This window comes from Lepus europaeus, chromosome 12, assembly GCF_033115175.1.
Source record: "Lepus europaeus isolate LE1 chromosome 12, mLepTim1.pri, whole genome shotgun sequence".
In the NCBI taxonomy this organism is placed as follows: Eukaryota; Metazoa; Chordata; class Mammalia; order Lagomorpha; family Leporidae; genus Lepus; species Lepus europaeus.
This window is the reverse complement of record NC_084838.1, coordinates 83,322,706-83,335,969: the sequence shown is the minus strand read 5'-3', so window position 1 is coordinate 83,335,969 and position 13,264 is coordinate 83,322,706. Positions and strand designations below refer to the sequence as shown.

The window sequence follows — 13,264 nt, the reverse complement described above, 5'->3', positions numbered from 1 at the left end:
GGAACAACCGGGACTAGAACCCGGTGCCCACATGGGATGCCGGCGCTGCAGGAGGAGGATTAACCAAGTGAGCCATGGCGCCGGCCCCTGCCGTTGTTCTTTGTGAATCTCAATGACAGCATGGAAGCTGTTAATGCCTATTTTACGTTTTAGCCTCATGACGTTCTTTTCATGTGAGGAACGTAAGGTTCTGTATGCTTCCAAACTGGAGTGTGCCTAAAGGGTTAATGAAACTTTACTGTAGTAGTTACTGAAACAACCACCCCTCCCTTGCCAAGCTCACATTCGGTAAGTTCCTCAAAATGAAGGGCAGATGGTTGAATACTGGATGGGACTGAAGAGATTAGCGGTGTGAGGCTACACCTCTGAAATGGGGCAGAGAGTGAGGCAGGTCTGACCCACGTGCAAACGGGCACTGATCAGCAGGGTATGCTGTGGACAAGGTGTCGAGGAGGGTGGGCATACCATCCATCTTTCTACCAATTGCAAAAATTAGATTTTTTTTTTTGACTAATCCATCAACTGTTGAGTCTCCATTCTTTGTAGCAATGAACTAATTAGATGGAACTATATAAACATCTTGCTTCTCGCATACCACAAGTCTGCTGTCCTCCTCAGTTAAGGCCTTTAGCCATGCTGGGACCAATTCTAGGTCCACCTGCTTTAGGAAGCATGCCTTCATCAGTCCAATGCAAAGGAATCACTGCTTGTTGTGATCTTAACAATATCGTGTACCACTCATGTGAGATTTAGAATTCACACCCTTAGTGCTGTCTTACTGTTAGGATGATGATGAATCTGGATATGTAATCCCGATCAATTTGCTTCAAGATTATGGGCCTCCATTTTCTTATTTGTAAACAGAGGACAATACATGTACCTGTGCTTGGGAGTTTTTCTGAGAATTAAGAGGGTGACATATTTACATGATCAGGTTTACACTGCACTCTGTTGTCACATTGTTTAGTACAACGTAAGGGGTCAATACAATTACTTTCTCTCCACTGACTTCACGACAACAGAGGTTCCCTTACACCAGGTTGTACTGCAGATCTTTAAACCTAGTTAGGCTCAGTTTGTTTGCTGCTTTGCCTGATTTCTCCCTTCTTTTCTCTAAGGCAGGGCCTTGAACTTTCAAGGAGAGTGACTGCATCTTGAGCAGGGTTCATACAGGTCTATACTCCACTGCTGTTCAGAGCCAACTGCTCTCTCCCACTCCTGACATGCAGTGGATATTTCTTTTAGACAAAGTCGTCTTTTAGGCATCCTGGGAAACATCCAGTATCTACTTCACAGAAGCTGTCAGCAAACTGAACAAAGCCACCTTCCCCTTTCACAGCTTTTGTATCCCCCACCTCCTTGCCCCCAGTCCACGGCCCCCATCTCTACACACACACACACACACACACGCTGGTGGATGTGTGGAGCTGCAGGGGAAAGAGGGGGCACACATGGCCCACACCCCATGGACCAAAGTGTGTACAATCCAATAGAGAAAGTACACTAAGCTTTTACAGATTTGTTTTTTATAACCGATTTTCCAAAAATGGGACTTAACAAACTCCGCTGAGCTTATCAAACCTGTTGCTTTCTTACGTTGTGATTTCTTTCTCCCTCTTTTCAACTCCCCCCTCTGCTTGCCCTTTCTTTAGTGACTTTATTGAGAAGCCTCATTCATCCCCATCCTTCCCTTCTGTGTGGAAACAGAGAAGTTTCTCATTACATCACCCTTTCAGAGATGTTTACAAATGGGGATGAACAGATCAAATAAACAGGAACTTAGGTTAATTTAATAGAAAAAATAAAATATGGAATAACATTGATTTTGGCCAGTATCAATTACAACCATTCTACTATATTTTACAAAAAAACAACTGAACATTTTACACATGTACAGTATTTTTCAGTAAAAGTGGATTTGGATTTAACAATGGGTCACTAATTAAAAATCAAAAGACAAAAGAAAACAAAAGATAGGACTTTTGTCTCTAGAAGGCTAGAGCATTTGTTAAGTCTCCAAACTTTGTACTATCCATTACATATATCTCATTATGAATATATATATTTATACATAATATATAACATTAACTTAAACTTTGAAAGCATTATGTTCTAGTTAATAATGTTATGTAGATAAACGAGGCAGTAACACACTAGTAGTGAAACCAGTATTTCCATGATGTGCACCTGCATGGCCAGTGAGAAATGGGATGCACACTAGTGGACCCTAGTGGATTTGGTTGTCATGTTGGTGTTAGTTGTCTAAGAACACAGGCATCATTTTTATCTTTCCTCACAGTATCCTTGTACCTCTTATGGTATGGGCTCATTCACTTCAATGGATCCCTCTGCAGGCGAATCTGGCTTTGCCATCTGCTTGAGCTTGCTTAGGCTTGCACTTACATTTGCTCATTTAACTGTAAAACTTTATGCCTTACCCAGGGTAACTTTGGTTCTTCATGTCAGAAGGGCCTGTGGTGTTATAAAGAGGAAAACTACTCAGCAAAATCAGTTGGTTCCCCAGTTATTTATGAATCATTGTGTGACTCAATATCATTGTGATGCTATTAAGAGGGTCATTAGACTATTTATTTATTATTCACCTTGGATTGTAAGTTAACTTTGATGTCTAAGACTATTTTTGAGGCAGACTTTTTGCTAGCTTGCTGCTTGGATGGAGGCCTTAGCATCCACTTCCCAGCTCCTGTCCAGGAGAACCTAGATTGACACCATTCCTCTTCTCAGGTGTGACGCCAGCAACATCCTGGATGGGAGGTTCTCAGTGTAAAGCCTGCAAGATGGCTGGTTGCTCCCAAAGCCAATGAGGTCACCATTGGAGCTTTGATGTGGAAAATGAAGAAATTTGGTATAAGTCTACCCTTCCCTAAACAGAGAAACTGCAAAAAGATATTATCAGGCTTTCTTATTACTGCCTACTGATCCGAAACAGTTTTCTCACAATTCAGTCTGCTAATTTCCATAAAACATTTAGAGATTCAGAGAAAACCAGTGAAGATATTTCTAAACAAAACAAACAAAACAGACAAACTTAACATTCAGTGGATAGGTGTGTGAGAGAATGGTATGGTAATAGAGGGACAGAGGAGCGGGGAACTACAGAACCAGGAGGGTACAATCATGCCATCTATATTTAATTTCCAGTTTTATTTTCTTAAAATGACAAGATGAAAAAATTTCTAATAAGCACCATTGAGAAACACTGCTCAGCCAACATGGGCCTGAGCTTAAATATTATTTAAATAAATTCCATTTCTTAAAAAATACAGGACTTCTTAGAAACTTTTGACTCCAGGAAGAAATTTCCTGCATCATATCCAAAATGCTTCCCACCATAACAAATGGAATTTCTGATGGCCTTTAAAAAAATGCTATGGGGATTATGGCTAGATAGCACCAAGAGATTGTGCAGGGTCTACTAAGTTAGCCCTCTGGTTTCCAGGGAGCTGGATCAGTCTCTGTTCATTCACGTACCTCTGCATTCTAACCATCATCAATCTGACTCTACAGAGCAATCCCATTTGCCAGCTGTGTGTAATATAACCCAATCTACAATGGCAAAGGCAGTAGCAGCATGTCCATCTGATACAACCAGTGGAGCAGACTTATCAAGTGAGTAATATGTAAAAACCAGTACATAATGCAGGAAGGAAAATATGTTTGGAAAGTATTGATGCTTAGTGGTGAAGAACAAAGACAAATGACACTGGACACAACTATCTAGGATGCTGTTAGGCCCTCAGGTCCAGTTTTCTGTCTTTTTCTTCAACAGTTGGCTCGAGCAAGAAAAATGATTGTTGCAAGAGCCGTCTGTTGCATTTTGATCTATGTATGCTCTTGTGAGGTTCTGGAAAGGTATTTTTAGGCATCTCAAAGGGGGAAACAAGCAAGTAAATGCAAAAGGAAGAAAACGGACCTTGAAACCCAGGGCAGGAAATCAAATCATTACTTTAACGTCAAATTTTGGCATCAGATACTTTGGTCATACAATGCTGTCTCTGTGGTTCTGGCTGTTTAGCACTAAACACCCAGTTATAAAAAGGTAGGCTTGTTGTAGGTTTATTTTTCTTTTTTCCATTTAAGTTCTGACAAAACAGTTCAACATCTCCCTGCACAAACTTGAGAAAGAGAGAGAGAGAGGGAGAGAGAAAGAGAGAGAGAGAGGGAGGGAGAGAAGGAGAGAGAGAGAGAGAGAGAAAAAGAGAGAGAGAGGAGGAGGGAGAGGGAGAGGGAGAAAAAAAAAAGAGGGCAAGAAAGAGAGAGGTGGCTTGCTTTTTTTTTTCTGGCTTTTTTTTTCTTTTTAATAATATGGAATACTCTATAAGTCTACAGCAACAAAGAATTCTAAGGTGGCTGCTCAGCCTTGGAATGTACATGTTTTGCAGCAAAGTTGTTGAAGAACCTTCCGTTGGCACAAATTGTTCTTTTTCACAAGCATACAGAAGCCTCCTTCCGCCCAGGACTCTTCCGTTGCTTTTCCAGGAAGTCAGCAAGAGACAGGGGGAGTTGAGGACGAGAGCAGCATTGATGGGCACACACGGAAGAAGGTTGTGATTGGTCAGAGAGGCAGGTTGGGATTGGAAGAGATCATTCAGGAGCAGTCAACAAGGAGGAAATTTGGTCCACCCAAAGTGATTTCAGCCAATAGCATTGGTTTTCAAGGAGAGAGATTGCAGTCCAATGGTAAATGTGATTGGTATCCATTTATGAAAGGAAAAAAAAAAGATTAGAGAAAGAATAAATTAGAAATCAATAATAACATAAGGATTTTTTTCTTCTTAGAATGACCTAGAGTAGAGGGTATACAGTCATTTACATTGTGTCATTACACTATATTTCATTAAAATATTTCATCATTCTATATTTCATTGAATCTAAGACACAGGATTTAAGATGCACCATTGTTTTAAGTAACACAAAGAAAAATTACTTCTTATTAAACAGTGGCATGGTAGTCTCTTATCAATTAGAACTTTAATTGTATATTTATTAAAGGTATTTATTATACTCAGGACATTCTGTTTTGCTTCTGTGCTTATGCAAGAAGCCTTCCTTTGAATATTGAACAACAGTTAATTTTTCGAAGCTCTTTTGAACTGTGATTAATTTCAATACAAGAAGTAGTAACCGTGTGTCTAACCGAGTTTAATATACATCCCTGCCACCTATCTCATATCCAGGCACTTATATTAGATCAGCCTGTGGCCATTATAAGCTGCCATGAATTATAAGATGCATCTTATTTCAGACATGTTTAAATGTAAAAAAAAGTTATGTCTTAGAATCATGGAAATATGATCAGTGAAAGAGAATAAACAGTGCATCCTCAGATGCAGTTGCCATGTGATTTGCAATGCCTGGTGAGCCATCAGTGATCTCATTTTTAAACTGAACTGAAAATGGGCTCATTGCAAATCACGGCTTCTTCATTTTCCAATTTTGCCCACGATCTGGCCCTTCCACTTTTGCTGACATAACTTACTCCGTGCTCACTGTGGGTTGGGGGGAAATAGTTAAGACATCACACGTTTTGAAATGCCTGGTAATTTATGCTACAGGTGAAAACTTCAAGGCACCAAGGATTTCCTATGTTAATCACCTAAACAGATTTTTCAGTTTTCTGGTTGTTATTATTTCTGGTTATACTCAGATGTCAGGGAATCATGTTTTAAAGTAAAGGGAAGGGGGCACTTGCTATTAACTAAAAAGAATACTTACATGGATATGTCCCTGGAGAGCCATCGCCCAAGGCCTCTTACCCCAGTGTGGTACAGTTAGAGCTAGCCCTTATCCAAACTTGTAACACAGAGCCGGAGTGGGTCTGGCCTATCCCTACCAGGCCAATCACATATCAGAAAAGCCACGAAGATCCACAGTCACCTATAATGCTCCAAGGACCACAGTGAGGTTCTACTGGTACCATCATGTGCCCCGTTCTTTCTGATGCCTTTTTGAGATCCCTACTAGGGAGTTGTGGAACAGCCATACAAGATCAGTAGTATTATGTTCTTCATTTTGTACAGACGAGGGCAATTAGGCCCAGAAAATTCTAACTTGCCCCAAGTCTGAGCCCAGACATGAACTACAGCATCCTGATTCCCAAGTCCACAGTCTCCCTGCCATAGTACTGTTCTGTCTCTTGTGAAATTTCCAGAAGAGGAAACATTGCAAAGAAGGAAGAATAAATGCAGGGCTGAGACTTTTCTACTTGCCTATTTTCTCTTTTTTTTAATTACTGAAAGGCATTTTGAACAACAGTTCAAAACAATGTCTTTCTACATCGACATATTTTCCCTATGCTGCTGCATGATACTGTAACAGTGGATATACTTCAATACACATCACTATCCACTTGTCCAAACCATGAACCCTAATATAAACTATGGACTTTGAGTGTTAATGATGTGTCAATCTAGGTTCATTGATTGCAACAAGTTGCAGGAAGGGGTGGGAGGGTAGGGGAGCTATGCATGTGTGCTGGCAGGGGTATATGTGAAATCTCTACATTCGCCTCACTTTTGCTTGAACCCAAATCTGCTCTAAAAATAGTTCATTCATGAAGAAAAAATTAACTGGAACCATATTGGCCAGGTGACTTGTTTCTTCTTGCAATTAAAAAAAATTGGGGGCACAAATGAATGAATGTCAGGAAGATATTGCTTATGTCCTAAATGACGCACGTTTCTTAGTTGTTTTTTAAACTTCTAAGTATATTAGACCTTTAACGTGGAAAAATCACACTTGGCTCAGAGATCAAATGAGCAGCTGTACTCACCATCCTTGCAGATCGCTCCCATTTGACATGTTCCTAAGTCTAAGAGATACCCACTGGGACAGCTTGTACAGTTCTTGAACCCTGGGCCATTGCATGTCAAACAGCTGGTATCACATCTAGGGGAAAAGGTACAATGTTTTATCCTTTCACACATCATTCCCAACAGAAGGTGTGTTTACTATCAACCACTTAAAGTCTTAAATTTAACTCTCATTTTGAAGACATAAAAACCTTTTTGTACAATAACTGCTAAGTTTGATGACATTAAAAAAAACCCTAGCAGGTAGACACTAATTTTAAGTGGGACACAGCACATATGTGGGACAGAAAATATCATTTTTTTAAGGTACTCCTGAGGCTAAATGAAGAAATAAACGAAAGTATCAAAAATAAGTTGGGTTATAGCTGCAGTGTCTTTATGTAAATATAGAGCTTTATTTCATCATTAAAAATTCTACACTTCTTATTGTTTATGAAGGCACTCATAAGGGAGCCAGGTACTAACAGCTGGGGCTGAAGGGGCCGATCCACTTACTTTTTGCAGGATTTGTAACCATTCTCTGAAGAGTGCTCAAAATAATAGCTGATACTACAGCTCTGCACGCATCTCCCATCCTCCATGAAGTAGCCCTCAGTGCATTTAATGCACCCATCAGCTCCTGCCCCTTCAAAGCAAGACAAATGCAAGAGACAGAAAAAAACCTCAGCAGGCATTGTATGGCAGGCTTTTACTTCACTAGCTTGTGAAAATGGCGTTCATCTGTTATAATTCTTAGAGTAATAATTTAATACATTTTTTCATGTTCTTCTCAGAGGAGAAAAAAAAAAAAAACCTCTCCCATTTTAAATAGAATCTATTTCCCGAAAACATCTGCTGTCTTTGAAAAGAGAAGGAGATATCACTGGGATACTTAAATTTCTCAGTGAGGACAGGAAGCTGACGACTGTGTGAGTTTCAGTGAGAATGCATGCATGGTAATCAAATGGGAACCATGGCTCTCTAGCATTTAGCGTAAAGGTATCTAGCGGGCTGTGCGAGTGACGGCTATAACAAGGCATACACTTAAGCAAAACCAGAACCAAGAAAATAAATGAAAGGCTCAGGGAGGCGATACCAGCACAGGTGGCGCAGAAGCGGTGGCAGGGCTGGCAGTCCTGGCCGTTGAAGTACTGTCCATCTTCACAGGTGACCGAACACCGGGATCCCTGCAGGCTAGAAGTACAGAACGTGTTGTAAACACACTGTTGCAATCAAGGCAAAGTGGTAATGACCTACAAATGCCATGTGTAACAGATCCAGTTCCCCTGAGAGATCAGTGGGTTTGGCAAAGCTTCAAAGCTTGGGAAATAGCCCTGGTGCCTTGTTTTTCCACCCCCTGCTCCTAATTCCTATAATGCTTCTTTGTGCCTATAATGATGACTATAGTGTGGACACATTCTCTTAAATTCGTTCACTGGCAGGGATATACTTACTTCTTATGACTCAAAAGTTTAATAAAACATTAATTGATAGACAAAACAATTACGTGGTCTAAAAATATGCCTGGCTATTCTCTAATATACAGACCCACTATAATATATGGCAGATTTAAAGTTATTTCCTAATTCTAAATGAAGCAGGAACACCTGATGAAAGAAATTACAATAGAATAATATTAAGAGTACAACTATCCCTTTCCAACCCCAGCTCAAACTGTATAGAGTAGCTTCCTTCAGCTTCCTTTTTAAGTAATTTTTTTCTTAAGATTTATTTACTTGAAAGTCAATGTTCAAATAAAGGGAGTGAGTGAGGGAGTCAGAGAGATAGAGATAGAGATAGAGATAGAGATAGAGATAGAGAGAGAGAGAGAGAGAGAGAGAATCTTCCACCCTCTGGTTCACTTCTCAAATGGTTGCAACAGCTAGAGCTAGGCCAGTCTGAAGCCAGGAGCCAGGAACTTCTTCCAGGTCTACCACATGGATACAGGGGCCCAAGCACTTGGGCCATCCTCTGTTGCTTTCCCAGGCACATTAGCAGAGCACCCAGGACTTGAACTGGGCGCCCATATGGGATGCTGGTGTCACAGGCAGCAGCTTTACTCACTACACCACAACGCCAGCCTCTTTAAGTAATTCCGACTTTAGTCTTCTACTATTTCCCATCAAAGCAGCAAAATTCTAATATACTTTTGCCTTCCTTTAAAGAAATATTTTTGTTTATTTGAAAGGCAGAGAGAGAGAAAGAAAGAGCCATGTGCTGATTCACTCTCCAAATGCCCATAATAGCTGCGGCCGCATCAGGCTGAAGCCAGGAACTCACACTGGGTATCTCACATGGTGGGAGGGACTGCAGTACTCGAGCCGTTACCTGTTGCCTCTCAGGACGTGCATTAGCAGGAAGCTGGCATCAGAAGCACAGCCGGGATTCAAACCCAGGCATTCTGGTATGGCATGCAGATGTCTCCAGTGGTGTCTTAACCACTTGGCCAAACACCTAGCCCTGCCTCCATTCTGTGATCCAGTCAAACACTGAAATGAGGAATCTAGCAAAATTCCCTACTTGTATGGCTGTTTACCTTAACATCTCAATTGTTTAAAGTTATATCATTATTTAGTATTTGTAAAAGTTACCAATACCATATAAAATGATCTATTTACACTTCTATTTCTGTATGTAGAGCTATGAGACAGAATCTAATAAGGTGTTAGAACGTCAAAGGTGGCATGTGTATTTTTCTCTCCTTAATTTGCCAGCTTTCTTAGTCTAGAGATCCTTAAATTAAAATTATATAGAATTTATAATATTTAATACAGTACTCACTGAGTAATCAGTGTGAATGAAGAGACAGAGAAGAACTGTACTTCAGCATCACTAAATTGATGATAACTAGAAGCTGTGTATCTGAGCCACAAAGTTAACTGGTTTTTATTCCCTAAATTCTTTATACTGTTCTAGCTGATGTTTTATCTGGCAGCTTCATAAATGGATCATACTTAATTTAAAAATTCAAATATAGTTTTTTTCTATGCTCATTAATACAATTTGGAAAGTACAAAAGCAAAGGAGATAAACAAAGAAGTTCAATCTGTCTTTGTTGGCATGTTCATTGATTTCATCCTGGATTTCTGCATAGATTTTCCCATTTTTTCTTAGCCCATGCCTAGATGAAAATTTACAGGTCTTTTGAAGCTACATGGCCAACTCTAGGAGCCCCTAGGAAAATGCAAGGAGCCTCAGGGAAACCATGGGCTAAAAAATGAAAGGATGCTTCATTCACAGACCAGAGAGCTGTCATCTAAACAGCCAGTAAAAGAAAATCCTTTTCATTTTCTGTAGTACTAAAAAGAAAGGGATGGGGATTTCATCAAACACAGCTTTCTGAGGCAGGAAATAAGGACCACAAAAATCTTATTGAAGTTAAGAAAACTCCCCAGTTTTTCTAATACAGGACAATGCTTCTGAGCTTGGCATCTATTCAGTGGGAGACAGAGGTTGCACTGTGTAGGGGAAGGAATGACTGAAGGAGGGCATACAACTGATGCTCCCAAAACACAGGTACTAGGAGGCTCATGAGCCTGGGACTGTGAACACTTCTGTTTCACCCTTGATAAACTTGCCAGGTTAGGCCTGTGCTGTCCAACCTGTATACGGCTACTGAGCCCTTAAAATATGGCTAGTGCAGCCAAGGGACAGAATATTAAACTTTGTTTAATTTTTAACCAATTTAAGTCTAAATTTGAAAAATTGGTACTTGATTCTGTCATTGGCAAACTTTTACAAAGGTTTAGCACAACTTAGTTATGTAAAAATCTACTTCTTTTTTTAAAATTTTTATTTATTTATTTATTTATGACAGGCAGAGTTAGACAGTGAGAGAGAGAGAGACAGAGAGAAAGGTCTTCCTTGGTTCACCCCCCAAGTGGCCGGTACGGCCGGCACACTGCGCCGATCCGAAGCCAGGAGCCAGGTGCCTCCTCCTGGTCTCCCATGCAGGTGCAGGGCCCAAGGACCTGGGCCATCCTCCACTGCACTCCCAGGCCACAGCAGAGAGCTGGACTGGAAGAGGAGCAACCAAGACAGAATCTGGTGCCCCGACCGGGACTAGAACCCGGTGTGCCGGTGCCGCAGGTGGAGGATTAGCCTAGTGAGCCGCGGCGCCGGTCAAAAATCTACTTTCTTAACTAAAGTAAAAAATCTAAATATAGATCTAGTATTTCTCATAAATTACTGTCTGAACTCAGATGTGATATAAAGGTACACACATCATAGTTTGATACAACTAAAAAAGCATGGACACAGCAGAGACCCTATCTATTTCCACCTTTCATCAAAGGTAGAAATAAAGGCATTATCAATACTCAAAAGGGAGAACTCTAAGCCAGAGTGCAACTCCTAACTCAGTTTAGAATGACGTGACCTCTACTGAAACCAAGAGGCTGCTGGTTCATTGGAGTTGCATGTTGTGCCGGTGCAGTCTACCAACTATCCAGCTTTTGCAATAAGCAAGCATCTATTCAAGGAAAACATCTCCTGATGTTAAATCTATGCATAGAGCATAGCATAATGGAACCTAGCCTGAGGTACTTAAGATAAGAGAATGACTGGGTATGTGGACGAAAAATAATAAAGATAAGGGAATAATTTCCGACCATCCAAGGAATGAGTCAGGGGGATTAAATGTAATTCATTGGCATTACTTGCACAGTAATCCTTGAGTGGCACAATGCACGTCAAAAAGCACGATGAACGCCTCTCAAATGGTCATATTTGTTGACTTGTATCTGGGCTATCTTTTATACAGACAATTTATTTGGTTATAACTCTTCTTCAGCAAAGACGGGAACCAATTTTTCATATGTAATGGTAGAGATAATGCAAAGAGCAATCAAGTGCTTGAATGGGAGTCAAACCAAGGGTAGATAGTAAGAGGATATTTATTCACTTGGATATCTGTGTGTGTGTGTGTGTGTGTATTCTTCATTTTATTTACATTAAGAAGCTCTTGGGACTTGAAGAAATCTTTCTCTCTCTTACCTTAATCCGTCCCTACATTCTGTACAGTTATGGAGTTCAGTACATGTCTTGCAGTTTTCACTGCATTTCCGGCAAAGATTTTTCTCTGTTTAAAAAAAAGGAAAAGAAAATTATAAGTCAATTGATTATATAAGAGCAGGTGACGATGCTCTATTTGCTAATATGCTGTAGTACCCATGGCCTTGGCAACTGTAGGGAAAGCCCCAGAATCATCATTTGTTTTCACTTCCCAGGAAACCAAATTCACAGAAACTGTAAGACTGGGAAACAACTTAGACTGCTCTGCCAGACTGCAGACCAACGACCCACAGCCCACTCAATTCTTATTGAGTTTCTAGGCTTCTCGTCCTCTTTCCATCTCTCTTCTAAGCAGGGTTTCCTGGCTTCTAACAATGAAGGTCACTCATACAGCTTGGTCCACTCTGATAAGTTGTGCTAGAAAGGAGTCCATGTTTAAGAGTGTGAGCCAAGTGTTGTTTATTTCTTGCATAATCTAAAATAATGTCTTGCACTTTGTAGCTGTTGTGGAATTGATACAAACATTATTTTATTTTTATAATTTATTTATTTAAAGGGCAGAATGACAGAGAGAGGGAGAAACAGAGAAGAGAGATACCTCCATCTGCTGGTTCACTCCCCAAATGCTTCCAACAGCCAGGCTGGGCTATGCTGATGCCAGGAGCCAGGAACTCTATCCTTGTCTCCCAAGTAGATGGCAAGGACTGAAGTAATTGGGCAACCATCCACTGCTTCTCAATTTGGAAGCTGGATTGGATGTGCAGGAGCTGGGACTCAAGCCCACACTCCCACGTGGGATGGGGGCATCCCAAGTGGTGGCTTAACTTGCTGTGTCACAAAGCCTGCCCAAATATTATCTTTTAGATAGTATCTAATCTATTTTGATGTGAGAGGCAGGGAGCCAGAGAGAGAGAAAGAGACAGAGATGTAGAGCTCCTATCTGCTGGTTCACTCCCCAAGTGCCCACAACCCCCAGGGTTGACTCAGGCTGAAGCTGGGAACCAAGAACTCAATCCACATCTCCCATGTGGGTGACAGGGATCCAACTACCTGAGCCATCACGCTGCCTCCCAGAATCTGCATTAACATGAAATGGGTGTCAGGAGCTGCAGCTGAGGCTCAAACCCCAGATACTCCAATAGGGAATACAGGCATCTTAACTGCTAGGCTAACTGTCTGCTTCCCAGATAATATTTCTATTCTGGAGAACGGGAATGTATTGGTTTGAATGCATGAATACTGACTTTACCACTTAATATCAAAGAGATCTATATCAGAAAAAAAAGTGGTAAAGTCATGGTTGTTTTATGATGAAAAATAGTGATTTGGTATATTAAGAAAGGCATTTTAAGTTAGACAAAATATTTCTGAAGACTTGGTACTTTCTCTGATATGCAAGCAAATTTTATCCACACGTAACATGGATAAAAGTGAATGAA

The 13,264-nt window shown here is 40.6% G+C and overlaps 1 protein-coding gene across 2 annotated transcripts in view; it reads right to left on the bottom strand.

Moving 5' to 3' along the window:
- The window catches only part of PCSK5 (proprotein convertase subtilisin/kexin type 5), a 434,133-nt gene that overhangs the window by 136,970 nt on the left and 283,899 nt on the right, over positions 1-13,264 (bottom strand). The window contains exons 17-21 of one of the 2 annotated variants that reach the window (XM_062208433.1): positions 11,808-11,892; positions 7,909-8,006; positions 7,329-7,458; positions 6,794-6,909; positions 1,783-4,491 (exon numbers count right to left, since the gene is read on the bottom strand). In XM_062208433.1, coding sequence (XP_062064417.1) covers positions 4,376-4,491; positions 6,794-6,909; positions 7,329-7,458; positions 7,909-8,006; positions 11,808-11,892 — 545 coding nt within the window. In that variant the 3' untranslated portion in view covers positions 1,783-4,375. Of the gene's footprint in view, positions 1-1,782; positions 4,492-6,793; positions 6,910-7,328; positions 7,459-7,908; positions 8,007-11,807; positions 11,893-13,264 lie in introns of those variants that run through there. The other variant, XM_062208432.1, reaches the window with a different exon arrangement.